The sequence below is a fragment of the Paralichthys olivaceus genome, chromosome 17 (genome assembly GCF_024713975.1).
Source record: "Paralichthys olivaceus isolate ysfri-2021 chromosome 17, ASM2471397v2, whole genome shotgun sequence".
NCBI lineage: Eukaryota > Metazoa > Chordata > Actinopteri > Pleuronectiformes > Paralichthyidae > Paralichthys > Paralichthys olivaceus.
Window position 1 is genome coordinate 2,586,076 of NC_091109.1, and position 26,894 is coordinate 2,612,969.

The window sequence follows — 26,894 nt, forward strand, 5'->3', positions numbered from 1 at the left end:
AAGCAACCGTTCTGCCTGGTGCCTGGTTGATGTCTCCAGCTTGGTGGTGGTGGTGGTGGTGTTAACACACAGCTGCAGAGATTTGTGCCTTTTGGGTATAATGCCAGTCGAGGACCCGATGTGTGGCATGATTTGCTTGGGTTACTTTTCACACTTACAATACTAAGTGACTGATAATAGCATGGATATATGTTCAGTATTAATCATAGTAAACAGTTCGTGCTAAAGCTGCAAAATGTCAGCTGCCAATTTCTTTCCACTTCTTTTTCCTCCTCGCAGTTTTTCACACATCCGCAGGAGTCATGAGCTGCTGTGAGGGGGACCTCCATTTGCAGTGCGGCCCCCACTCGGCAAACAGCTGTTAATAAGAATGATAATCAGAAAAGACATTACTTATCCCCCACACGAGCATGCATTATCTGAGAAAAACAAAGTAGTCATTTTTCTCTTGTTTTTTTCCTCTTTAGGAAGCCGACTCGCCCGCGATCTATAATGGAGTAGATATTGCTCGGCCTATTGATTGATGTCTCCTTCCCCCCACTTTGACATTTGCTTATCCTCGTCCGCATCTACTGCTATTGACGTTCGCTCTATCTGGACATCTTCCTGAGCTGTTTTGTCATTTGTCACCTCTTAAATAAAAAGGATGGGAGGGGGTAGTTGTCAGTGATAAGACTTAATGATACCAACCACGACGACAGATTTAGACAAGCTCAGAGAAAGAACTCTGTCTGTAGAAAGCAGAGCACTGAGTTCTGATTAATTTCTCACTTTATACCTCTTATGGATCCACAGAGCAATTTTACCCACATTTTTCTATGTCTCTCATATGCAGACCAAAGAAGACCCATCCTGCACCCCCCTAACATGCATTCACTCATAACTGTGGTCAATTTACTGTAAATCCACTGAAAGCAGGCTTTTGGTTTAACACCTTTTAAAGTAATGTATTTGAAGAGCCCACTCCAAAGCCTCTCCTATCAAAAGCTACCATTTTCCACAATTTACCCTCAACTCTCCACTTCTTGGATTCAAACTGGTGAGATCAACACTTCCACATTAGAGCTGCAGCTCATAAAACACCCTCTGAGGGAGTTTTCAGGGTTTTTACTTTGCCAGCTCTTTATTTGTAGTGCGGTAAATGCCGCGCTTCCTTAACACGCATTTCTACAAACACAATCTGGCGCAGATTTTCTCCCCATGAGGTGGAAGACAGATTCTTCCTTTCCTCCCTCCCTCTTTCCATCCGTCCCTCCCTCACCCTGGCTCCTGCGGAGAGGCTATTATTGCAGCTAATTATCTACAAATAGGCCCAATATGACAAACACAGCCCTGTACCAGTGCTGGCTAAGCGCAGGAATCAGTCTGAGTGAGGATAAAAAGAATGAAAAGGAGGCGAGGAGAGACGGACAAAGAACAGGACAAAAGTCACAGTGAAGGGAAAAGAAAAAGAAAATGTGAATCAGAGATAATTGAGGAGAACACGATAAAGACACAGTGTGGAATAAGATGAGAGAAAATGTGGTGCTAAAAAAGATATAAGTGGGAGGCAGATGGGCGAAGAAAGGCAGTGACACCAAAAAAGAGACAGCATAGTAGGGACTAACACGGGAAAATGATCTTGTCTTTACAGAGTGTGACGTTTGTTGCCAATAGCAACTATCCTGCAATGTACAGGCCACATCCATTTAGGTCCCAGCATGCATCATGATCAGGGCAGCTGAGGGGTCTAAGGCTGTCTGTCTCATTTCCATAGAGAAACTCATTTACTAGGAAAGCATGGAGGGCTATGACGCCTCAATGGGTGCTTGATTAGATCCTCACCTCTGATACATATGAATATTTATCAGTGTTGAATGAATACACATTTGCTCTGCTTTCATCTGGATCATCCTGAGAGTCCTCCATGTTCCCCTCTTAATTTTATTCCAATGAATATGTCAGGGCTCCCCACAAAGTGACAGCACTCAAGATAATCCGGTGATTGTTGCACCGCGGCGATGATCAAAACTTACTTTAAGTTTCACAAAACGCACCAGGATTTTGTCTTGTTGTGTTTTATTTACCATGGAGACAGTGGCTCTTAAAGAGCTGACGGAAACAAATGCGGGGGAACGGTAATCAAAGCAAACGCAAAAAGGACGTGTTTGGAATTCATTGCTGCCATAGATTAGTGTTTGGCTGCAGAACTGAAGCTGCAGGTACGACACGGATGCCAGGACAAGTTGAAATCACCGAGTTATTCCTGTCCCGAGAGCCTCAAACACAGCTGACGCACACAATCACAAGCACACCCACTCTCACTGTGAATAGCAGATATTTTTAGTGAGTGTAACTTACATCACTAACTCCGGCCTCCACTATCTTCAGGCCTGTCTCCTTCTCCAGCTGCTGCTTCTGTTGGACTGCACAGGGAGACAAAAGCAGAGGAGGTGGTGAGTATGAGCGCTGGATGACAAAGTAGCAGATTTTTCACTTCCCGAGGCAGAACAAGCGGCCAGCGAGAGTGAGAATGATGTGATGGATCTCGCAGCGTGAGTCAGATGTCAAACTGGTCATAGACAATGACGCACACGCACACACACACACACACACACACACACACACACACACACACACACACACACACACACACGATGAGTTAAATTCTAACTTCAGTGTGGTACCATGCCCATTATGACAAACATTACATGCTGGATTTATGCTTGGACACAAGAGCTCAACAGGAGGTTTGAGTTCAGAGTCTGCGATTTCACCTGCAGATTAGACAGGTGCATTATATACGATGAGGTTGTATCAGACCTTCAGGATAAACAGTGTTCACATTATTTCATTCACCTTGCAATACAAGCGATAGTGCAGGACCGACTTCGTTACTCCCTTAATACGGAATGTGTCAATATTGAGAGTCTGATGTAACTGAGGTCGTGGTGAGTGGATGGTTTACAAAAGAAAAATAGTTTTCTGTTATGAGAAGATAATGGCAGCTGTGGCTCAGGAGTTAGAGTGGGTCGTCCACTCACCAGAAGGTCGGTGGTTAGATACATGCCAAAGTGCCCTTGGGTAAGATACTGAACCCCAAATTGATGTGTGATATGAATGTGAGTGTGAAGGAGTGAATGGCTATATACAGATATTGTTTACTCATAAGCCCTTTTTTATATTTTCTGTAGTGACCCTGAAATGTTGTTGAATTATGTCGGATTTGCCGAATTTTGTGGCCACTGAAGGTAAACAGATGCATGAAAGAAGCTTTAGCAGGTGTCATGGTCAGCAAGGGTTGGCATGCTCATATTTTTTAATCAGCACCAAACAAAAAGCACAGCTACGACTGATGGGAATGTCGTTTTGCAGGTTTTTAGTCAAAAAACTAACATGACAAATTGAAATATTAACCTGTAGGATGAGATGTCAGAGAATCACCAAAGCTATTAATATTAATCCTGAGAGGTGGATACATGTTTCTTTCTAATTTCATAGAAATCCATCCAACAGTTGGTGGCACAAAAGACTTGTTTACAATTCACAACAATGCTGTTGTCCAAAGTGTTGGATGTTGCCATTAAAGAGCCACACATCTACTGGCGTGAAATATAAAATGCAAAAAAAAAAGCGAGGCATTGTCATCCTCACATACATTGAGCCGGAGTTATTGAAGATTACAAGAAAGCAGATGAAGTGTTCGTACATTCACAGCACACAATAACTCCAGCTCCTCCCTTTGTTCCCGCAGTAATTAATACACCACCCGAGTTTGATCCACACATCTATTGATCTAATCAAATATGCCATGCTATTTTCTGAGCTTTGTTCACAAAATATATTGTCATGCAAATCAAACCAAAGTGAGGCAATGTTAAATATCCATCATTCAAGATCACACATTCTGCCGACTCCTTTCACCTCCTGTCCTCAACGCCCGTCCTCACTTTGATGGAAACATTTATATTGAAAAACAAAATCAAAGAGGCCTTAATAGATTACGCCAAATTATAGAGAGAAAGGGGGATAAAAAAAAAAGATTTTAATTGAGTTTGTTAGCATGTGATTGGGATTGGTAATAGGAGGAAGAGGGGGAAAAAAAAGTGAGAGTTAAGGAGAGAAAGAGAAAGCGAGCAGGTCCTTTAAATCCTATTTCCCCAGATGAAGGCTATGCAAATGACCCTGAAGAGCTGAACCCCACCTCACACTCCAAAATTTGGCGAGGGCCCTGTTTAATTAGTATTTTAATCTATCCCAATGATTCCACTCAGTCCACAATGTATGCAGCATTCCATCTAATTAAGCACGCTACTTTTAGGATAATCATCCATCTCCCCTGCTCTTCCTCTGTCGCCTCTTCTCTTTCTGGTTATTACAGATCCTGCAAACGCTCATCACCCCATCATCTCATCAACATGGCAGCGAGGGGGGACGTCTTATATTTTTTAGGTGTCAGCCCGGGGTTTCTGATGGAGAGCGGCTAAACGTCAGATGAATGCGGTGGCGAGAGAGATGAAAAGGTCAAATATACACTCAAAGTCTATAAATTAGAAGTAGGCAGAGGAGTGAGAAGTGAGCAGGGAGAACTCTTCCCCTGTGTATTCAGTCGCAGACGTATGGGCGCTCCACAGATAGCTCCGGTACCTGCTCAGTTCGGGTGCTATAGAGGGGTAATGAGTGAGGTAATTGGGCCCAGCTGGGTGAGGGCGTAGGTGGTGGGGGGGATGCAAAGCTGCTAAAAGGTCACACAACGTTTTGGTCCTAATGAGGAGCCCTCTGGGGTCGCAACACATCATGAGTCAAACTACGAAAGATTAGCCCGGAATCGACACACACAGACACACACAGACACACAACACAGTGGCTGCAGCTCTAGGTTTGACTGACATGTTGACATTAACCGTCTTAAAGTGAAACCAAAGTAGCCTGAAGGTCAGTATTTACTTGTGAATCAAAGCCGAGGTCTTCTTCAATCAACGCTAGGGAACGGACGGCCCCCCAACAGCCACTTTAAATGTAAATACAATGTACTTTCCGAGCTCATTAGCTGGCAACTGGATGGATCTGGGTTGCGGAGAGACTCCAGCCAATAGATTGCTTGTTCTGTCAGAGACTGTACAGATAACAGCCTGCAGCATCTCTCTTTGGTCACCCCTTATATTAACCTCCCACTGGAGCTCACTCTCTTTCCTTTTTTCTGGCACGCACACAGATTTTGTAAGCCTCAAATTAGCCACCAAATACTCCTGACAGACTGTGGAAAAGAGATGTCGGGTCTCATTTCAGAGAGGCTCCTCCAGCCATTTTAATAGGCATTGTCTGAGTCTACCAGGTCTGATCTCTAATATCGAGATCTGATCCCTGCTGCTCATTTGATCTTTGTGGTTTCCGAGTCACATTGAGCCAAATCATCTGAAGTTCAGAAGGGGGGGGGGGGGGGGCAGAGGACAGCAAAAAGGCTTCTTTCATGTTTTCAAATGTGCTTCATGTTCATGTGCTTTCTATTGAAATTCCATTTATGTACAGTTTTATTGCTGATTATTTCCTGATGATCTGTTCAGTACAAACGTAATGAATGTTGATCACTAGTATTTTGTGAAGAAATGTCTTTTGGTGGACAACAACGTGGCTAATATTCAATATAATAGCAATTAGAACCTGAAACATCTGAAGAACCAATATTAAAATCATTATATACCCACAATTATTCTGTATGAGATGTTTCCAGATTTCTGAAATTATGACTGTCTTCAAAATAAGCAGTTTAAGTAATAATACTTCTCATTAGATTATACAAATTCAGACTATTTACATTTTTATAGCAATAGCCAATTAATTTCCCTTCAGGTTTCCCTTCAGATAATTAAGTAAGTACCTTGAAAGTTGCTCTTCTGCTATTCTTACAGAGAAACTGCTCCGAGTTTTTGCTGTATCATTAAACTTGATATTAGCATCAGAAACTCCAAGTCGACCAGTACCGAAATCTCAAGGATTAAAACTTTAAATTAGAATTTTAAAGTAGGTCTGTTCCCATCCGACGCAGCTCTATATATAGTACATTTATTAAAGCCACATAAAATGTATGCCTCTATGTCTAAATTATTTCAGCGAGATCAGCATCTAGGATTTTCATTTTAAAGATTCCACACAGAAATGTGCTTCGATTTTAACACCATCACTTTGCTTCTGTTTAGCATCGGTAAAATTCAACAAGGTGAAAAGAACGAACTGCAAAGAAACTTGAAAAATCGTCAAGGACTCACCATTTCAATCGTCAGCCGACAGAACGACTCTGAACATTGTCCCCTTTCACGCACGCTAACGAGTGAAAACACAGGGAAAAACAAGCTTGATTTTAAGTGACCTTTAAATTGCTCAGTAGCAGATGCGCTCGACACAAATTATCAGGTGGCAAGATATAATTTGATTAAAACGTTGCTTTTCTCCACCATATGCTGCAAACCGTAGCGATTGCGTAGCGTCCTCATCATAGATTCTAATAGCAGTTCAGAAATGATTATCATAAAGTCATCAGAGCTTAAAGTCATGAATATATATATTCATTTTTTCTGATACAAGACAGGGTTGTTATTGTTAGGAGCAATACAAATTCAGCGTCGGGAGACAAATCACCCACTGTAGGCTGTAAGTATTTTGTATTTCAACGCGGCACAGCAGCCGCTGCCGTCACATGATTGTAATGTTCCCTCTTTGGCCTAACGGGGGTTTATAGTTGACAAAATACATATTTCACCAGCCTCTGATTGATCTGTTAATATTGAATAACATCCACATCCATTCCATCTATCTCACCCCCCTCCCTTCCCCGGCTCCTCAAGTCGTCTATTCACCACTTCCATCCCTCCATCCGTCACTCCAAACAAACAAAATGAAAGTGTTTATTGCGGAGGAGGGCTGATGCTCACGCCTCTCCACAGCCGTTAGCCTTATCAGCTGGCAATCGCTCCGATATTAAAGCTGCCATTACGCCCATCACTTTCCCCCTGCACATATGATGGCTGTCTCAACCTATCAGAGCGGAGGGGGACGGTGGCAAGGGGAGGGAGAGGGGGAGGAAAGGAAAGGGAGAAGCACCTGATCTCCCCCCCTGCCCCTCTGACGGATAAGATGCACGGCACTTTTCAGTCAAAATCCAAGGCGCGAAACAAAAAGAATAATATTCCTTCAATGTGTGAAGAGCCACAGCGCTGACTTCCACGCAGCAGCATATTCATGTTTTTAATCACGTATGACCCCTTTACATCGGACGTGTGCACACTGGAGCTTACCAAAATGTAAATCAGTCCACAGATACTGCTGCTGCTCTTACAAGGATTAGTTTTCTGTTTTCTTTACCTCCAGTGCAGCTTCTAGCAAAATCATCATTGAAGATATTCTACAAAAATGACTTTTTCACGTGAGCACCGATTGTTATGGTAAAGATAAACATCTTGTCAACAACTTAATATATATTTGACCATGCGCAAGCGCACACACGCACCCCCTGCCCCCCCCCCCCCCAGACAGACAATCTCTGGGGGAAAACTCCTCTCCTCCGTCTCTTCTCGTTCATGCGTATCAATTGTTATTCTGCTCCTATCAATTGTTATTCCGCTCCTTGAGTTCTATAAATCAACACACCAAATCACAGGACCTGCACCTCTGAGAAAAACCTAGAAATGAAGCCGGGGGACCGGGTGGGGAAGAACCGGAGGAGAACAAAAAGTATCAACATCTGCAACTAGCCACTTTTGTGATTATCAGCCAATTAAATCTACTTCTTGATTTGACTGATTAATTACTCAGTGTATAAACTGTTAATAATAACAGCAAATGAATCGCCTTCAAAATGTCCTGAGGTCCAAGCTCATACCTTCACCACAAATTCAATTTAATAGGTTAATAGGTTATTTATTTGCATTAAATATTATTATTATTATGAGAAAAAGATGTTTGTATTCATGCATTATTTTTAGCTCCCTGTGATAGCAAAACATGAAAAATTAAAATAAATACATTTTGATATTTAAATATGTCAACTCTGCACTTTTGCAAAGCACAATGTTATGAGACTTTGTTCCTAATTATTAATCAAGAAACTAACTGCAAGATTAATCAATGATGAAAACAACTTTTGGTTGCAGCCTTAATCAAATTTGCAATTACAAAACAGAAAACAGTGAAAATTCCTAAACGTTGGCATTTTGCTTGATGAGAGACCTTTAAAAAGATGAATCATTTATCAAAATTGAGGTTCATTAATCTTCTGTCAATTGACTGATCATGTCAGCTCTGATTAAAATATGCTTATCTACAAATCTAATATGATTAGACATAATTTAATGCAGTACACATTTTAATATAATAGTTTAGTTCACTTGAATCCCTAAAAAAGTACATATAAGGTCAAATAATTCAACTGAACAGAAACTAAGCCTTCTTCTCCTCTCTTCTAAACCAGACTTGACGATACCCATGACAGATTACGCTCAAATGTCCAATCAGCGGTGCCAATCACACACCACCATGTCTGTCACATGGCTCGACCATGCTGTTCACAGCGGGGGGCTCCTGGCTGCCTCGGTGTTTATTCACCCTGATCGATCGCTGCCTGTGGATAAGCCAACAGTGCTCCCCAACAAACCAACTGCTGTTATTCAGCCGCCTAAATCAACACAACACAAACCTTCACTAACTGAATACAGCCCTGAAACACAGGGCTTAAAAGACACAAAATGTTAAGATGTCATGGCGTGTTTTCTTGTTGACACATTGGAACTGATGGTAAAAGACAACGCTTTAGAATAAAGGGATCGGAGACGAAGCCTGGTTTTAGCTGCTGTAATGGCCGTGCTCGTTCAATCAGCATGCGCCTTGTGTCCGCTGCAGACCCTGCCACGGCTTTTGGTATCAAACACGTTACGGGCCACTTCCTCTTTCAAACAGGACACACACATGACACATTTATAATTGCATCCTGCCTTATTAGATGTCCTTTACTAAGATGGCTGAATAATTTACCTGGACGAGTCTTTGCCTTTGCTGCACATGTGCAGATGGAAGAGTGCATGCGGACGCATACAAACACAGCCATACACACACATGATATCGGTTTCTTTGCCGACTGGTTGATTAATAGATTGTGGCTGCTCTGACACTCTGTGTAAAATAGGCATTTTGCATTTGATAGGTGCTGACACCAATTCTTCACGGACTGGAGGAGATTGGGGGAACAGACACCTCCAGATGTGGGAGAAACTCCACCGATGTCACTCTGCATTCTCACCGGGACACGTTTGCATCGTTTACGCTCGCTTTCAGAGATGACAATCTGCAGATGTGTGACATGTGTGACTGAAACTGCATCTGACAATCGCTCCGAAAGAAAGGATAGGCCTGTGGATTACAGTGAGTAATGGGTTGAACAAAGCACATCTGAAACAATCATGGTCTCCAGAAGTCCAGCAGGCTGCAGAGCCACGCTGCGGATTCTCCGGATGACCTTTTCCAATAACACAAGCCGGCAGCCTTGCTGTCAGAAAGACATGCACAAAAACCATTTACTGCAGCCTTCAGGGAAACTTCAGCAATTGAACAGTCTTAACACATCCAGAGTCCTTCATCGTATTCAGCAACTGAAATGTACTTAGTGTGTGATACTCTGGATGAAATACATCACTCAGAGGTACTTTCTTGGCTAAATTTGAATCCAAATGATTAAAAATTGTTTCTTTCTGTAAAAGATGCTGCTTTTCGTTCCCTGGATATTTGTGTGATACAAGATGAAAACATCTGGAAGTCTGCCACTGTCAGAAGGGAGCCTACTGGGGAAACGCTCATTGGAGGAAGAGATGGTGAAGCTGACACACACACACACACACACACACACATAATTGAACACACACATTAACACACGAACAGACACACTCTTCCTCTGCCTCCCCACTGAGGGAACTCTGACAGAGGCAGCCCTACCTGTCACTGTGGCAGCAATTATCCTGCAGGCTCTCTCCACGGACCGTCTCCTGCAGGTCTCCACAGTACTAACCACATCACTGAGCACACACATACTGAGTAAGCACACTGACACTGCGGAGGGCACACTGCACACCTCACACACACTGTACATATTCACAAACACACACACGACTGCATGTGTGGCGGCACTTTTCATCCACAATTCGCTCTCTGCAAGCAAATGACTGGAATGAATCGTAATGATGTGTTGGCGCAGACATCCTGCTCAAGCCAAGAGAAACACACATCATTACGTGGATGGAGTGCTTCATGCATTCATACACACATACCTCTTCTGTTAAAGATAAATGCATAATCATAGATGAGGCAGCTAACACGTCTGCAAATACACACTAGAAAACCTAAATAAAATGATGAATATGCTAAAGGAGAGGTAGAGTTTTGGAAACAGATCAAGCGGCATTACAGGATATGAGCTCCAGTGACTCAGGGATAATAGGTCTTGTCACTCAGAAAAAAAAAATGCAAAGAGGACGAGGGTGTCCATTTTGCAGGGAGGACTTCTCGACCAAAAAAAAAAGACCAGTTTCATGCTGGTTTACTGGTCTCGTCGATTGTACGTGAGACTGTGAAGGGTGATTTCAGAGAAAGGAAAAAAAAAAGAGGAACTCAATGTGACCTCATTAACGTAGATTTGTTCCGACTGTCATTAAGAATCACAAACGCCATCACTCAAGTCAGGAGTATGAGGGAGAAGATGAGAGACAGGGGGGAGTAAGCAGGGGTGGGTAGGGGGGTTAGTTTGGGCTCCGAGACTCATCAAGTGGATATTTTCTGTAAACGGGATCCATCATGGAACATGGAGAACATGTAGAAATACGAGATATGTTTGCCCGTAGGTTGTTAGTGCAAACCACTGACTGTGTGTAGAGGACGACACATCTCAACTCCCACTACGAAGCTAAAATACTAAGCATCCGAACGGGATGGAGCCACGGTAACAAGGTCCTGTCGATACACATGTTCGACCAATCGTGAGTCAGTCTCAGCTGTCAATCATGATGTTTCATCCCATGTTAAGAGCATCAAATAAATAAACCAAAACCAAACTCCAGGGATATACAACTATATGCAGTATGAATTCATTTTAATGATAAAATAAACTGCTATCAACTCATAGAATTATGAAAAACACGTCTGCCCATGAATACACTTGTGGAGGGTGACTGTCAGCATCTATGATGAATATTAAAACGATTTACTTGAAATGATTGAAAATGTATTGCTTGAAGTTTCAGTCTTGGCCTTGAAACAAACACAAACACTTTTCTTTATGAAATGACTGTATAGGCGATGTGTTGATATTTTAAATTAGAGCTGTAAGTGTTTCTTTTCACAATGAATCAATGTGAAATTCATTAATCAGAGTTGTAACAAATGCAAATAAAGTAAAAAAGCACACTTCTTAATTTCTATTTGTCAACCGACTGATTATACTTGATCTTTTCCCTCTTTTTTATTTCAAGATGAAAGAGAGCACTCTCGATGAACAGTTGTGACAGCATGAATCAGAGAGAGAGATGCAACCATTTTGTAACACAATCCAAAATGGATCCTAAATCAGTCCTGCAATATGCTGAGCTGCTAATGTGGTCCCGACAGAGTATCTATATAGATTCATCCAAATAACAGTATAAAAAAAATCACTTGAAAGATGCATTGATTGCAGAGCTTCTGCATTGTCCCTTTTAGCCTCCTCCGTTCCATCTAATGCACTGTCTGAGCCTCGAGATTAAATTTCCAAGGCTATTTTTTTCCACTGAGGTATTCAAGATGCTTTCAGCTGCAGGAGGTTAATGTCAAAGTGAACACATTTGCTGCCAGTGGCCTTTAAGTCAATCCCTCCAACTACATCTGCAGATGTTAGTGCGGAGGACATCATCCCTCACAGAGTGGATAAAGTATCCCGGAGCTTCGTCCTATCTGCCTGCATCCTGGCTGATCCGCACATCGCGGCGTTAATCTCGGCGTGTTGCTTTCCTGTGTACAGCTGGGAGTGGTGGGTGTAAAATGAAAGTGTAACACAACAGTCACACACAGGTGTCAAAATGAGAAATATGACATTTCCCTTCAGACATTTTATTAGTTCTGATATCACTTTGCATTCAGCCTGTCTTGATGTGTCACCCGGATTTTTTTTGTTTATTACTGTTTTGCTTCAGGACAGAATGTGATAATCATCATTATACGTCTAAAGTCGACTGCTAAGAGAAGAGCAAGAAATGTATTGAGGTTGGGATACAATCAGAATACACAGTTTGACTAGTGTGTTTGCTTTTGTATAAGTCCCCCCACTCTGAATCAATCACCTTACTGCAGAGTCTCAAACAATTCCTTTTGAAAGAGCGGCAGCGTTCACAGCTTGATGATTAAATCTAAACTCCACAGAAACGTCGGCATACTGTTTTTTTTCCCCGATTAATTTTTTAAATAGCTGCAGAATCTCTCCATTTATACCAAAAAACTCTCTAGCTGAACTCTCAAGTCGCTGGAGACGGCAACGACGAAACTGCAAAGACTGCACACCTCCCTGTCTTTTTAAGGACACCTGTTGGGCTGCATGGCTCATCTCCCCCTCATTTAGCCGTCTGTCTGGGCTCCGTGGGGCTGATTACCAGGAAGAGCTGATTCCAGTTGCACTGCTTATCAGTCTAATTAGAGCCCCTGGCAGGTGACTTGAAGGAAGTCGTGTGTCTCAGACAGAGCGATTTGTACAAGGATGGTGCTGATACATGGCAGAGAGGACAAAAATGTAATAGTTAATAAAAATTCGAAAATTGAAATTATGGTGTCAGATCACTCTTATTAAAATTGTTTCGAAATGGGGCACGTACTTTTCAAGGTCTTTCTGGGGAAGGGAAGGTGCCTTGAGGAGGTTTATTCATGTGCTTTGCATCACAAACATTAGTTTCAAAGAAAGTCTAAAGTGGTGACAACAAGTCAAGACGAAGAGGCGACATCTTGACTAGCATCCTGAAAATATCAACTGTCAAAAAAAAAACGAGAGAAAGAACGAAGACAGGCGATGGCTCTGCAGAGACCGTCTTAATAGCTACAGAAGATGAAATGAAAGTGCACTTTACGAGAGCAGAAAAAAAAGCAGAAGATCAGACAAAGAAAGACTAAGAAATAAGAGGGAGGGAGGAAATGAGAGGCAGGGGCGGAGAGGTATCGAACAGAGTTGAGGACGGAGGAGGATTCTGCAGGAGGCGAACAAGTTTTCCAGGTAGTGTATCAGTCGCCGGCAAAAGGTCACTGGTCTGCTGTTCGCACATCCAGGTGCTAATGTAACACCTCTCACACCTTCCTCGCTCGCCTGCATCTGGCTGCCCGCAGCTTGGTGGGCAGAGAGACTGTTGTTTGTGCTAGAATATTATGCTGTAATCCCCCCGTCTCAGATGTGGCTTTAACACAGGTAATTGGACTTGGAGTGCGAGGGAGCCTGTGGCTAGATGCGCACAAACACACGCACAAACACACACACACACACACACACACACGCACACACACCACTGTGATGTGCAACGACTACGGCCTGCTTTAAAAAAAGTTCATAATCTCAAAAAGGAGCGGCCACCGTGGTTTCTGATTTCACACTGATTTTTGTCAAGTTTTGAATACCTCCACTTTCATTGAATAACACAGCTCTAATGTAAGGGATGTACTAGTTTACTACCTACAGTACTAACTGCACAGTACTGGGAATATCTATCCCCATTTTTTTGCAGTAGTTCACCGTATTTAGCCCCGCCCACTTTACCCTTTTCTGCAATAGTGTTACGACTTGTATCCGGCGAAACCAGGAAGTGTAAACGGAGGTTAATGACCGAGCTAATTCTCAGCCTGTGGCGAGTAAACTTTTTCACGTTGGTTTGCAGTAAATGATCTGGACAATATATGGACGCTTATTTTTTCAAACATGCGATGTTCGGATGTTTGAATGTATCGCACCCTTCAAGGATCGCCACTACAGCGACTGGGAGGACGGCATGAGAAAGACGCTGACAGTAATGTTTTGTGTCCCACTATCAACAAACCTCAGTTATCTGCGATGGCTTTAAATTAGCCAAATAATTCGGCAAGCAAATTTTCTCTCGTGATGTTAAAAGTGAAAGATGCTGTTGTAAAATAAACACATAAAGCAAAGATATGACATCTGGTCTGTCTAAGTAATTTAGCTATTATATGTTTTTGCTTTTATACTTATAATATTAGCTGAAGCTTTATTCAATGGACTGTAGCCATGAATTACATTTTCACAACACTCTTACAGGATTCTTGTTTTAAAATAAATCCTAAATGAGCTGGAAACATTGAAAAGTCAGATGGAAATGATGTTTTGCTGTGACAAACTGTGACTGGCTCGAAATAAGAAGTCGGCCTTTGTCTACCTTTTATTATAATATACAAAAAACAGGCCCGGCAGTAACTAACAAAGGGTTTTAGAAAAAGAAAATTGAAAATAAGTTCTTTTAGAGCAGACTTTATAGATATTTTTATATTTTACAGAAAATAATCCGCAATGTCTTTGCAAGGATATAGCTGCAGGTATTTAGGCGTGCTCACTTTCTTCCCAGAGAAATAGAGATCATACATATATATTCTTTCCCTTTGTGTCATCCCAAGTCAATCTGAGGAGGATATTGGAGTTAAATTGAAAGAGGGTGTCCCTTAAAGAGAGGTTTGAGATAGGAACGAGTTATCGCCTCCGCAGAGAGCCCAGGGAGACGCGGCGCTCCTCTGTAGAAGTGCAGCCTGACGCATACAGGCCACTGACCCATGACAGTCAGCCCGTATCGATTTAAGAGGAGGCGGAAGACGTAGAGAAAAAGAGAGACGGGGAGAGGGAGAGAGGGGAAAAGAAAAAGTGTGAGGAGACAAGGGAGCAATGTCCCTCTTAAAACTTATCCATAATTCATTGTCTTTTCTTTCTTTCTTCCCTCTGTAGTTTCTTTCTCTTTCAGACGGCAGGGGAATGTTCATTTTTAAGGAGGATTAGCGACGACCTATTTTGAAATGCATCCCTCTGGTATTTGTTTCACTCACGTGCACGTACGCTCGCATGTGAACATAAATGTGCACACAACATACCCTATTTCTTGCTATTTGGAATTACAATCCACAATTACATGATCAAAACCATAAGATAACATCTCGTTTGTCTCGAAGTGAACATACATTGTATTATTGCTTTCCTTCTTCTCCAAAAGATTTTGCAGAGGTGTGAAAACACAGATCTGTCAGGTGGCAACCTCTGCTAATGACTAAATGACACCCTGGATTTTCCTTCAGGCATGGTCACTCATCTCTTCACCTTCTTCCATTCATTTGTACAGACCTGCACTTTCAGGGTCCTCTGCAATACGAATGCCTCAAGTTTGAGGTTTGAAGGTTGTTGAGAATATTGTAGGACAAACAGAGGCAGAGATTTCTCCTTTATCGTTGGGACAGTTTCTCCTCGGAAGCGTTCATAAAAACACTTGATAACACAGTGTAGCGTCATAATTAGGGCTGATGAGTAATCATTTTCATATCAAAGTTGCAGATGGAATGAGTGCAAATTTCAAATCATTTGAGCCATAATTTAAATTACATAATTAATGTCTCAACAAGGTGCGTGCAGTTAAAACTTTTGTCAGCGACTGTGAGTGTTAAACTGGCAGATATGACAACCACGGGCTGCATAGTTACTCAGCTTGAGCAAATTCTTAATTTTATGAGTGAGTTGGTCAAACAACACAATTAAAGTGTTTGCCTCTTAAATAAAGGCCCTGCAGGCGAGTTCATGCACTGTTGACACTTGGCCAAAGAATGTTTCTGAGGCACCACAATTATCATTTCATCTAAATGATAAGTCTCTATATTCTTCGTCACTGGTCTGGATATTTTACCCAAATCACATTGTTCCGTCCTCATTGTAACCATCTACATATATAGTGTGCTGCTTTTGAATGTTAAATAGCGGGGTTGGAATAAAACATGACAGCATGTCTCCTCTGATAGCAACAAAATACGTGTATAAATAAATACCTAAGTCACTATGCTGAGTTCAGGGCTGGATCGCTCCAAGCCTCCACTGTGCATTAGACTGTACATGTCACTTAGCAATATAGAAACCCACCTGCAGAGTTCAGCCAGCCCCTCAGCTTTGCACAGTGTGTGCATGGGTGTGTGTGTGTGTGTGTGTGTGTGTGTGTGTGTGTGTGTGTGTGTGTGTGTGTGTGTGTGTGTGGGTGGGGGGTGTTCACGCCTTCTATATGACAAGATGCACAGAAGCTGCAAGTAAATACAGCTGTGCCATGGGAATATCTTGGCACTCGTGATGACGACCGCTTTTTAAAGCCGACAGCCAAAAGGAAAAAAAAACAACTAAATTGCACATTATTAACGGCTCTTTCAGTCAGTTTTGGATACACTTGTTTTTTTTTTTTTTATGCATCCGTGATGCTTCAAATCAAGTTGTCGCACAAACTCAAAGACAACAACAACCACTCTGACCATGTGCAAACAGCTACATCCAGTCACAAGTCCTAATTACAGCATATTCTGAACTACAGGGCCATCAAAAAAATCTGCATTACAGGTAAAGAGGGGCAAAAGAGGTCTGAACGCACCCAAGCAGATAGAGACATGTACAAAAAGGGAAAATTGAACATCTGTCTTTTTTTTTTTTCTTCTTTTAAGCCTCGTGCCAAAGAAAGCTGGTGCTGCACCTGGACATGAATTATAGACAGGCACTTGGATGAGGGGGATGGAAGAAAGAGAGAAGAGGAAGAGAGGTGAATGAAAATGAGGGGACAGGGTGGATTTCACGTCTCCCCCATCTGGAGACACTCACCAGGGGGGCTCTACTGGGTCAACGATCAATCCACGGCCAATAGCTGCCAATAAGGTACAACACTATCACATATAGTGGGCGCTATATGCTGCATAGAAGTCTGTATTACATAGGAGCAAATAATGGTGGAATAAAGATGTTTAGAAAAATGACATAAAAACAGATGTCTCATTGTGCATGCTTTATTGAAAATGTTATGAAATGGCTCTCAAAAATGTTTTATGTTTTCAGACAGCTGTAATCCTCTGGTAAAAAAAAAGAAATAATTATACTCAAAGAGGAACTACAAAAGCAAATAGAGCTTTGAAGATGGAAAGCCCGAAATGTCACCCACCCGCTTTGAAGCTCCCTGGCTCTCTTTGTTTCTCCACACTTGTAGCTCACAAAACCACTGGCAGAGCGGGACTGTATTCAGGGGCCAATTTAGTGCAGATGCACCATTAAGAGAAAAAACACACACAGACGCATGCAAACACATTCTCATGAGCTCAGACAGAGATATACAAACAAGAACACACACACAACACACACACACACACACACACACACACACACACACACACACACACACACACACACACACACCTGGAAAGGCGAGACATCGTGCAGGAAATGTATGGTCGCCCTTGTTTGTTTTGTTCCAGCCTTTTACAGATTCTCAGTGTCATGTGCTGCCTCTTTCTATTAGCACAACCAAAAAACAACATATTTCTCTTCAGTATATGTTTTAACCTCTATACAGAGTTTTCCTGATTCAGTTTTGATGTTTTACACCTGATTCAGAGTCAAAGAATAAAGGTTGCGGTGTGAAAATCAGAGAGAAAATGCAGAGCGGAGATGAAGATGAGCTGATTTATCTGTTAGCTATTATCGATTAAGTGGTTGAGTCATCTGTTCAAGCATTAACCCCAAAGTACAGCTCTTTGTAAACTGCAGCATCAATGTCTGTCCTGCTACTTTGAGCATTCCAAGTCAAATGTAAGGAAACATCCGAACAATTCTGAGTCCTTCAGTAGCTCCAATCCGAGTAGATGCCTCCAACCAACATGCTTGGAAAAATCGATATCTTATACTTTACAATTAATCTGCCCAGTTGTTCTGACTAAGCTAAAAGCTAAATGGGAGAAGGAAACTGTCTTATTTCATGTTTTTCTGTTTTACTGTTTAATTCTATAATTAAATGTTGTATAAGTAATGTTGTTTTAGATATGATCATATATACAGTATATAATCATATATGTATGTAAGAGTTCGTCAACAAGCTCAAATAGAAATAGACGTTTGAAATGATCATTCAAAGACAAACAGAAAAGATAAAACCGATAACTAATCTTCTCCATAAGTCAAAAACCTTAAATAATTTTGGGAGAAATGTTTCAAATAGTGAAAATGCTTTTCTATTAGCGGTTTGTGCCTCATTATAGGAGATGGAAAGAAGCTAATTTAGTTGTTTACACGCAACAAACACAATGTACGAGTACCTGCTGTTTGCGACATGAGGGCCATCAGCACGCGTTCTCTCACTTGGAGTGGCGTTCACTGTGGATGTGGGGATGGAAGATGAAGGGAAGGGGGAATGTAGAAGTGAGGTGGAGGGGTCAGGATGAAGCCATATGAGGGAGGGCTGGTGGTGGCGGGATTGAAGAGGAGGTGGGATTTTCTGCTCAACATTGTGCTTAAACCTGCAGAATCCAGCAAGTATTCACCAGACTGTGTGCCTTCAGCTTCTGCAGCTTACAGAGCAGCGACAAAACCGACAGAATACAAAACACATAAGTCCTAAAAAAACGAGGGCCTGCTAAAATAGGGCTCTGATGGGGTTCTTGAAAGCAAATAAATTCAACATTTGTTCGAAGACAGCGACTGTAAGAATATGAACAATCCTGTCATTTTACTCCGACACATTCTGTTTAAATGCGCAGAGAAAACACTGATGTGTGACTGTCTCATCACAGACAGCTAATCATCATTACGAAGCCGTGGCAAAATGTGCCGTTTTGTCAGTTCATAAACCGTGAAGCTAGTGAGCCATCGTGTTATTAGGTTCGCCACCATGTGGGAGAAAATGTGTTGTTACCAGTCGTCCTGCGAGGCTCAGCTGGAAATTAGATCACGGCACAAAGTCCTTGGTCAGATAGAGATCGCAGAAGCAACCCTCTGGTACAAATCCAGGGAAGAGCAATTATAAAATCTGGTGAACCAGTTCCTGCAAACAGGAAATGTGCAAACAAAAAAAAACCCAAAATATATTCATGAGCTTTTTGTGAACACACAGTGACACTGCAAATCTGACTGGGTTGAACAGTGACTTCAAAATAAGGGGAATCAAGAAGAAAAGCGATGAACTCCAAATAATGTGGAATATGGATAGAATCCATTATTTTGTCCACCTCATTAATATCAATGACTTTAGGCAAAATAACAGAAACACCTCTCTGCATAACTCAATACAACAAAAAGCAGTTACTAGAGTTCAATCACTTCTTTCAAACTACGTCAACACAAATGAACATTATAACTCATGAAGGCAGCAGTTAGAGCAGGGCTGTTGTATTAGAATGCATTAGGTGTACCTATATAAATCTATAGGCAGCAGAGTTTACTACATCGTGATGGTTCTTATTAATCATATATAAAATTAGTAAAAAAGGTCCTCGTGTCTATAGGTTGAAAAACAGAAATGACAGAATCATTGTCCAGTTAATGGCAAAGTGCCTAATGACGAAAATGATCATTTTACTTTTAATCTCGTATTTGTTGCTTTCATGCTTGTAGAATGTAATGAGTCATAGGGACTGATAATGTTGCTGAAGGTTGATGTGTCAGGGTGTTAAAACTTAAACACTTTAACCTTAGTATCAGTTTTCATTGTTATTTTCCTTCAACCACTTGTGCAAACGCTCACAGATGCAAAGTGTTACTTATGGGTTTGGACTTCACTGCAAATATATTCATAACCTTGTCAGGAAGTTAGATTTCTTCTTTAATCTAAACACATTTCAGCACAGACAATGTGTTGATTCAATTTAAAAGTAGTCACAATCGAGGAAAACCCTTAATACCTCAGCATCATGCTTTGACACAATCCACATCCAAACTTATCACTGCATTTATTTCTAAATCCATGTCTTTCATTTCAATGCCCCCCCCACACACACAATAAAACGATGCATATTCAATTTTTGTTTACAAACTCAGGGTCTCTCCGGGTGTCATAGGAAGGTTGCTCCCTTGTTCCCATTTGCGTTGCGTTTCACCCCCTACTCATTAATCTCCCTCTATTCGCTGATAGCTTCGTTCCGTCCACTAGAAATCGCTTTCAATTATTCATGCCTATTTTCCACAAATACCTTGGAGATGGAATTAGCAAACAAACAATGCCAGGCGACACTAATCCTCGTCTACAGCAAAGATCCTTTAATGCACTAGAGATCTGGCCGGCTGTTGACAGGCACCTGTTACTGTCTTCAGCTGCTTTGCAACAGCAATGTTGACACAGTAAATATGTTCACCGGAGCAGCCCTGACCCTACACCGAGGTGCAGGGATAATACTACAGCAAAGGAGAGAGGAATGACGAAGAGCAGGAGAGCACAGAGAAAGAGCAAGAACAGGGAAAGAGCACGGCTGACAAGGATAAAGAGGATAAAGACGAGCACAAGACACAGCCTCAATTCATCGGTTGGAACATTCTTGGCTCCTCGACACAATAGAAAACGTTTCCACATGACACCTTTTTTTCTATGAGACGAACACAAAGAGTAAGTGGCTGATGAAAGCTCACTCTCTAGGCCAGGGACAAGGATAAAAACGAGATGTTCTAGACTGATTTCCTGATGCCAAAGGCCCTGGAAGAGCATTTTTAATAGCTGTCTTTCACTATTTAAGATATTTTTCGCCTCTTGGAGGCAAAACAAGTTAAATCAGAAATGACAAAGCTTTGTGACCTTGGAATTAAACAGACATCTGACACATAGAGAGAAAAAGTTTTCTCAGTTTGCTCTGACTCATACAACTCTGGTTATATAGCAGCCTGCAGCAAGTAAACAGATAAACACACACACATAGAAATACATGCATGTATGGAGAGAACTTGTTTACCTGGTGAGACAAACAATACATTTCTGAGTTTAACAATTCATTAAGTTTAAGGACGACAGATGTTTTACATGTGTTGTATGCAATAAGCATCAATAGTTGTTTGTGTTTACGTATTTACTCTATTTAGTGTGTTATAGTGTGTGTGTGCATGTTACAGGTTCCCTCTGCCATTTTTCAATCTATAAACTCGAACTGTGTGTGGTGGTGGCATCATGTACTGACCCTGAGTTTTATCTCCTCAGAAAATGTTCTGGAAAATGTAACTCGTGTGGATGGGACCATGCAACCTAATCAATAACGGAGGTTTGCTGCTGGAAAAGGTTTTGGTTCAGTAAACAGTGACGTTACCACCTTCTGGGAAATGTAGTTAAAGGAGTAACACTGCTACTTATAGGGTTGCAACTGGCAACACAGCATAACACTATGAAATCTGATGGTTACCCTACCATGAACATTTGCCTACTACCAGAACTGAAATTTAAAAAAAACTCTGCTGCCAAGTATGTCGGCCCATCTTCAAGAACTACTACAAGAACTACTATCTACCCATGCAGATCAAATTGTGTCCAGTTAATCTTTAATCCCTAAAGAAGAAATGTGTCATCCTTTAAATATTGATCATGAAATCTGCGATAGTAATAATTCCACACATCTGCCTTTTCACACTTTACCTCCAATTTACAAACAGACACACTGACCCAGATGTGACCCGCAACGAAACACACACAAACTCTCCCAGGGTGTTGACACAAGTCAGTGTGTGAGTTAAAGAAACAGGCAGGATCCATCTGGCTGCACTGTCGCACACATCCAGTACACTGGCAACTATTTTGATAATAATTTAGAGCACAGCATCTCTCACCATTGTGCAGATATTTTACAAACCAAACAATCAACAAATGTTGAAATCAGCAGATTAAGATTAAGGAAAATAATCATTAGTTGAGCTCAACCAACTACACAGAAAATTCTGCTTTAACATACAGTATATTATATATATATATATTATATATAAGTATGCCCTCTAGATGATGAAGATGATGCAAGAGAGCTGGCAGGGTACTACTGATACAGAAATGAAGTAAGAAGAGACTGACGGCTTACATGACTGAGAGCTGAGCTTGTGGCTGGAATGCACACATATGCACACATATACACACACACACACACACACACACACACACACACACACACACACACGCTCTCACATACTAATACAAATACACAGAGCCAGGGGCAATGGAGGAGAAGAGACTGAGGAAGACTTTGATCACCGAACTGAGCACATTCAAGCACTCAACCAGAGAGGGCAGTCAGCGATGAGGAGGAGTGAGAGGAGAGTGCCCAGGGAAGAGGGAAGGGGGAAGGGGTGAGGGAGGACAGAGACGGGGAGTGGGAGGATGGGAAGGGGTGAGGTGGGGGGAGAGACTGGGTCTGACCTCTATGCTCAAGATGTTAAGGCATGAACACACCGAAAATCAGGCATCAAACACAGACAGAAGTGCAAAGATCTTAAAGAGAAAGTGTTTTTATTAATATATTTCTCGATTGTCAACCCCCCCCCCCCCCCCGAAAAATGCAGTTTCACCTTAATGAACGTTGGGTGTACACACGAGACGGCAACGCTCTGAAAATGTAATTCACACCTTTAGCGTCTGGTGGCGTGCAAATATTACGATACCAAGGAGACGCACACTTGTGTCATATAGAAATCCCTGCGTCTTACATTACATTTACAAACAGTGTACGTCCTGGCAGCTGTTACGCTACACATTCGTCCTCCACGCCTGAGATGCAGGTGGATAAACCATTGTGCTGTTTGCAAAGAGAACAGGTAATTATGGTTGGCATTTTGACAAGTGTTTGCCAGAGTGAAGGTCAACTCTGTCTGCGTGGGAGATCTATGCTAATCTGCTCAGCTGGAAAAGACTACCACTCACCACTCAAATGGTAGCAAGCCCCATTATGCAGCCACAGCTACACTGCTTTCACTTTAGAGTTTGTCTGCAAGGGCGTGTGCGAAAGAGGGTCTATGTGTGTGTGTGTGTGTGTGTCAGATCAGAGAGGGTAGCAGGCCTTCCCACAGAGGAGAGATTAGAAAGACGGACAGAATGAGGCAGACGGACAAATGGAGTAAGAGTAGAGAAGAAATCCAGTAATATTTAAGCTCCTCTCTTAAACACAGTAGACACAGTGTGGTCGAAGTATATTTTACATCTGCCCACAAAGTCTCTCGTCGAGGCTTTCAGGCAATCTTTGCAGGTTTCCATTCAAATGTTACACAAGTTTAAAATTTCCTAAAGAAAATATGATTTCATCTGCATCCACTACCGAAGTGTGACTATTACAACAGGTGCAATGGCACTAATTCCCCAGTTAGGCCCCTTTGAACCATTGCAGAAGACGAGGAAGCACAGATTGTTTTGTCATGTTTTCATTTGAGGAGAGTTACAGCTTCAGTCTTTGGTGCAGAAGCTGGATGTTAAAGTTGCATGTACATGCTACAGTGAACCTTTCATTCGCAATCCAGTGGTAGTGAGCTACAGTGCAAGGCTTGACCATCATGAGTCATTTGGAATTCATGGTCTTGACCAAAAACATGTGGACAAGAGGAGCAGGGGGGATCGAACTGCCAACCGTGTGATTAGTGGCTGTTACAGCCACTGGTTTTATCAATACCCCAACTTTTCCACCTAGGCTGAGTTTAATTTATTTTTTCTTTGACAAATATTGTCAGTTTCTTGCTGCAATTTCATCCCAGAACTTGTTTTTTGGAGAACAGATTGAAAAAAGCACAGGTGGAGGAGCTGCACACCAAAACACTCTTGGTATTTTCTTCCTCATGTTCTCTGGATCTCCATTCTGTCGTCACTCATGTATTGGGGAAAGTGTTTGTGTGCGTGTGAGAGAGAGAGAGAGAGGGAGAGATAAAGAGAGGCAGAGGGACAGACGCAGAGGTAGAAACATAGGGGCCAGACAATGTCTAGGTCCACGTCTCTGCGTGTCTCCCTCGGGTGACAGCCGTATGTCAGGGTCTCTGCACTCTGCTCCAGATGGCCCAGCCAGTTGCTCCCAGGGTCCCCAGGCTCCCCGAGCTCATTGACCAGGGCCGGGGTTCTCACGGCCTGGGGGCCCGCTGACTCATTGCTGTGGCCTGGCCTCTGGGGCCTTTGGGGCCTCCGAGGGGCTCTGGGTCGCCCAGCCGTGACAGCCGAGACAATAGGAGTGTCCTCACCCAGCTCCCACCCACCACCTACCAGCATCTCTTAACACACACATATCCACCCACACACCCTGGTGTTTGACCTGGACATCCTTGACCACAGCGGCCCGGTCACCAGACATCACAGAACCGACTGACCAGCGGGTTACGTTTGACATGAAGCTGAAAAACACGTTTCATTTATAATAAAGGCAGGAAAGCACAAATGTGCAGCAAATCTGGAAGATGCTCCATCAAACACATCCATATCATCAACTGAAAATACAACGACAGGACATAATTATAGAAAAACACTCTTCCTACACATAAACCCACCTACTCGCTGTGAAGTGCACAAACATGTCAGCGGGAGCAGGGGGTGGATCAAATCCATCATTAGCTGTAAAATGTGGCTGAACAGTGAGCAGAGGCATTTCTGGCAGATCCAATTCCTCCCAACTGAAGGTGATTTACATGTTGAGAAATCGCGTCGAGATAGAGGGAGAACGCAAGACGGCAAAAAATGTAGATTCCTAAACGACACATTTCAACATTGGTTTTAACAGCTTGGCTGCCACTTCATCAAATATTGAATAAATCATTTTTGGCACAGTATGAACGCCACAGCTGCAAAAAAAAAAAAAAAAAAAAGAGAGAAGAAGAAAAAAAAAGAAAAAACACCCCACACACACACAAACATGCACGCACACAAACACGGACACACAGAATGCCTTGTAGTTTTGATAAAGCAGCAGCTTTCCCTTTTGTTTTGCCGCAGAGCAGGGATTAGGCAGTGTGGGTCTTTGTCCTGCCGTTTTCCAGTTGAGCAGAACACAAGAGCCTCTACCTCCACTAATACAGTCAGACCTCCCAGCAGGCCTTTCACCACACAGCCGCTAAGAACCTGCTGCCCAAAAGATGCTTTTCAAGGAGTTATCAAATCTCCTCTATACTGTCCATGCCTTTCAACCAAGTCTCTTTGTCTACTCTCTTCAATGGGGCATTGAGCACATCAAATAGAACTGATGGGCAGATAGATGGACAGCAGAATGTAGCAGAGCCGTATCAACCTCGTTCAGACGCTGCACAGGACAGTCAAGGTAGCACCACGCTTCATATGTTGTTGGATCTGAATGTGCATGAGGTTATGAAATATAAAAATGTACCATATTCCATTTAGCCCATTAACTAAAACTAAATTATAAGCAACATTTTCAACTTAATATTTTCTGAGGTTTGTTTTCATTTGAAAACGTCTCAGAACTTAGCACCTATTTTGACGGCTTTCTAACAGTAACAACATTTAACAGTATATATATAACACACTAACATAGGTAGTACTCAGTCATTTAGTCGATGGAAATAATTAACTTTATAAAGCTAAACATTTGTTGCTTTGAGCTTCTTAAAAATTAAGATGCAGTACTTTTATCTGTTTTATTTCTATTTGAAATAAATGTTTTTAAGTTTTGAGAAAACAAAGGACATTTGGAAAGTCATCTTGGGCTCTGGAAATCTTTTATTGACACTTTCACAATTTTTCAAGAAAAGAAAATCAACATAATAGTGAAATTACTTATTAGCTGCAGCTCTAAGCTCAGGAGGGAGCGACACAAATGCATGAAGCAGAATTAACACGGCTCATGGTGCATTCGACAAATGACTGATTCTACCAGTTTTATGTTTGCTGAAATGTTCCCAGCATTCCACACTTTTTGGTTGTCTCCTCTCATGACTGCCATGGAGCACGCTGTGCAGGCTCTCAGCAGCAGGTTGAGCACAGAATGCAGCAGGGGTTTTGATGAGTTCATTAGGAGGCCACGTCATTTATGCACAGTCACACATAAGGCAAAGGTCAGCCAGGATTACCCAGGTGGCCACTGCATGTGGGTGTCAGTTTGATTTCCAGATTCCACTTAAACCACGCTGTTGCTCCACAACCTGGTAACCACTTTAAAATTACCGTGCAGTTGCCATATCATATTGAATACAATGCAGCCCGTGCATTTTTTCCAGGTGGAATAAAGGATTTTAAACAGCAAAAAGGACAGTTTCTGCTTTCACTTCCCATTGTTTTTTAATATCAGGAGGAGAGGGGGAAATCCTCTGCACTTCACACTGTGGTGGAAATAGAAGGTAGGAGGGGGGGAAGCAGGGGATAAAGCTCTAGCAGGATTTCATCTAAGGTCAGCGGAGGCACACACACAGCTCCAAAGACAGAGGATTGAACCACTCTGCTATCTCCGTTTTCACATTTTCATCACATTTTTGCTACCGAGTAGGGATAAACAAACGATTTAGCCAAACCTTATAGTTCCACATAAGCTCCTTCTGTCTGCTTTCACAAATCATTATTCAGGTGGGCTGGATTCATAATTCATCAACACAGGTCAAGCCGATGATCATGTTGACTTAACATTTGGTCTGACATTTCAGCTGTGCTCGCGCCTGTCATTAGCTCTCGCCACACGCCACCTCATCAAAGTCAGCCACACAGGAAAGAGGGAGAAAGATGAGGAATTAGAAAACAGGATGAAGAAGAAAGAGGAACAGGTTCGTTAAAGCGCAATCATTACACCTCATATGTAACGTGCCAGCAGTATTTGCTCATCTGGTCATTTTGGAAAAGTGGGATGACAGTGAGGAGATAAGTACCCACACCAACTGTAATCCTACAAATACACACACACACACACACACACACATTCTCAAAACCACCGGACCGGAGCTCAAC

General features: G+C 42.2%; 1 protein-coding gene across 1 annotated transcript in view; it reads right to left on the bottom strand.

The window, feature by feature from the left end:
* Positions 1 to 26,894, bottom strand: part of ptprn2 (protein tyrosine phosphatase receptor type N2) — a 112,233-nt gene that overhangs the window by 42,322 nt on the left and 43,017 nt on the right. Inside the window, exon 11 of the mRNA XM_069512774.1 lies at positions 2,341 to 2,405. Within this exon, the coding sequence (XP_069368875.1) occupies positions 2,341 to 2,405 (65 nt within the window). The remainder of the gene's footprint in view (positions 1 to 2,340; positions 2,406 to 26,894) is intronic.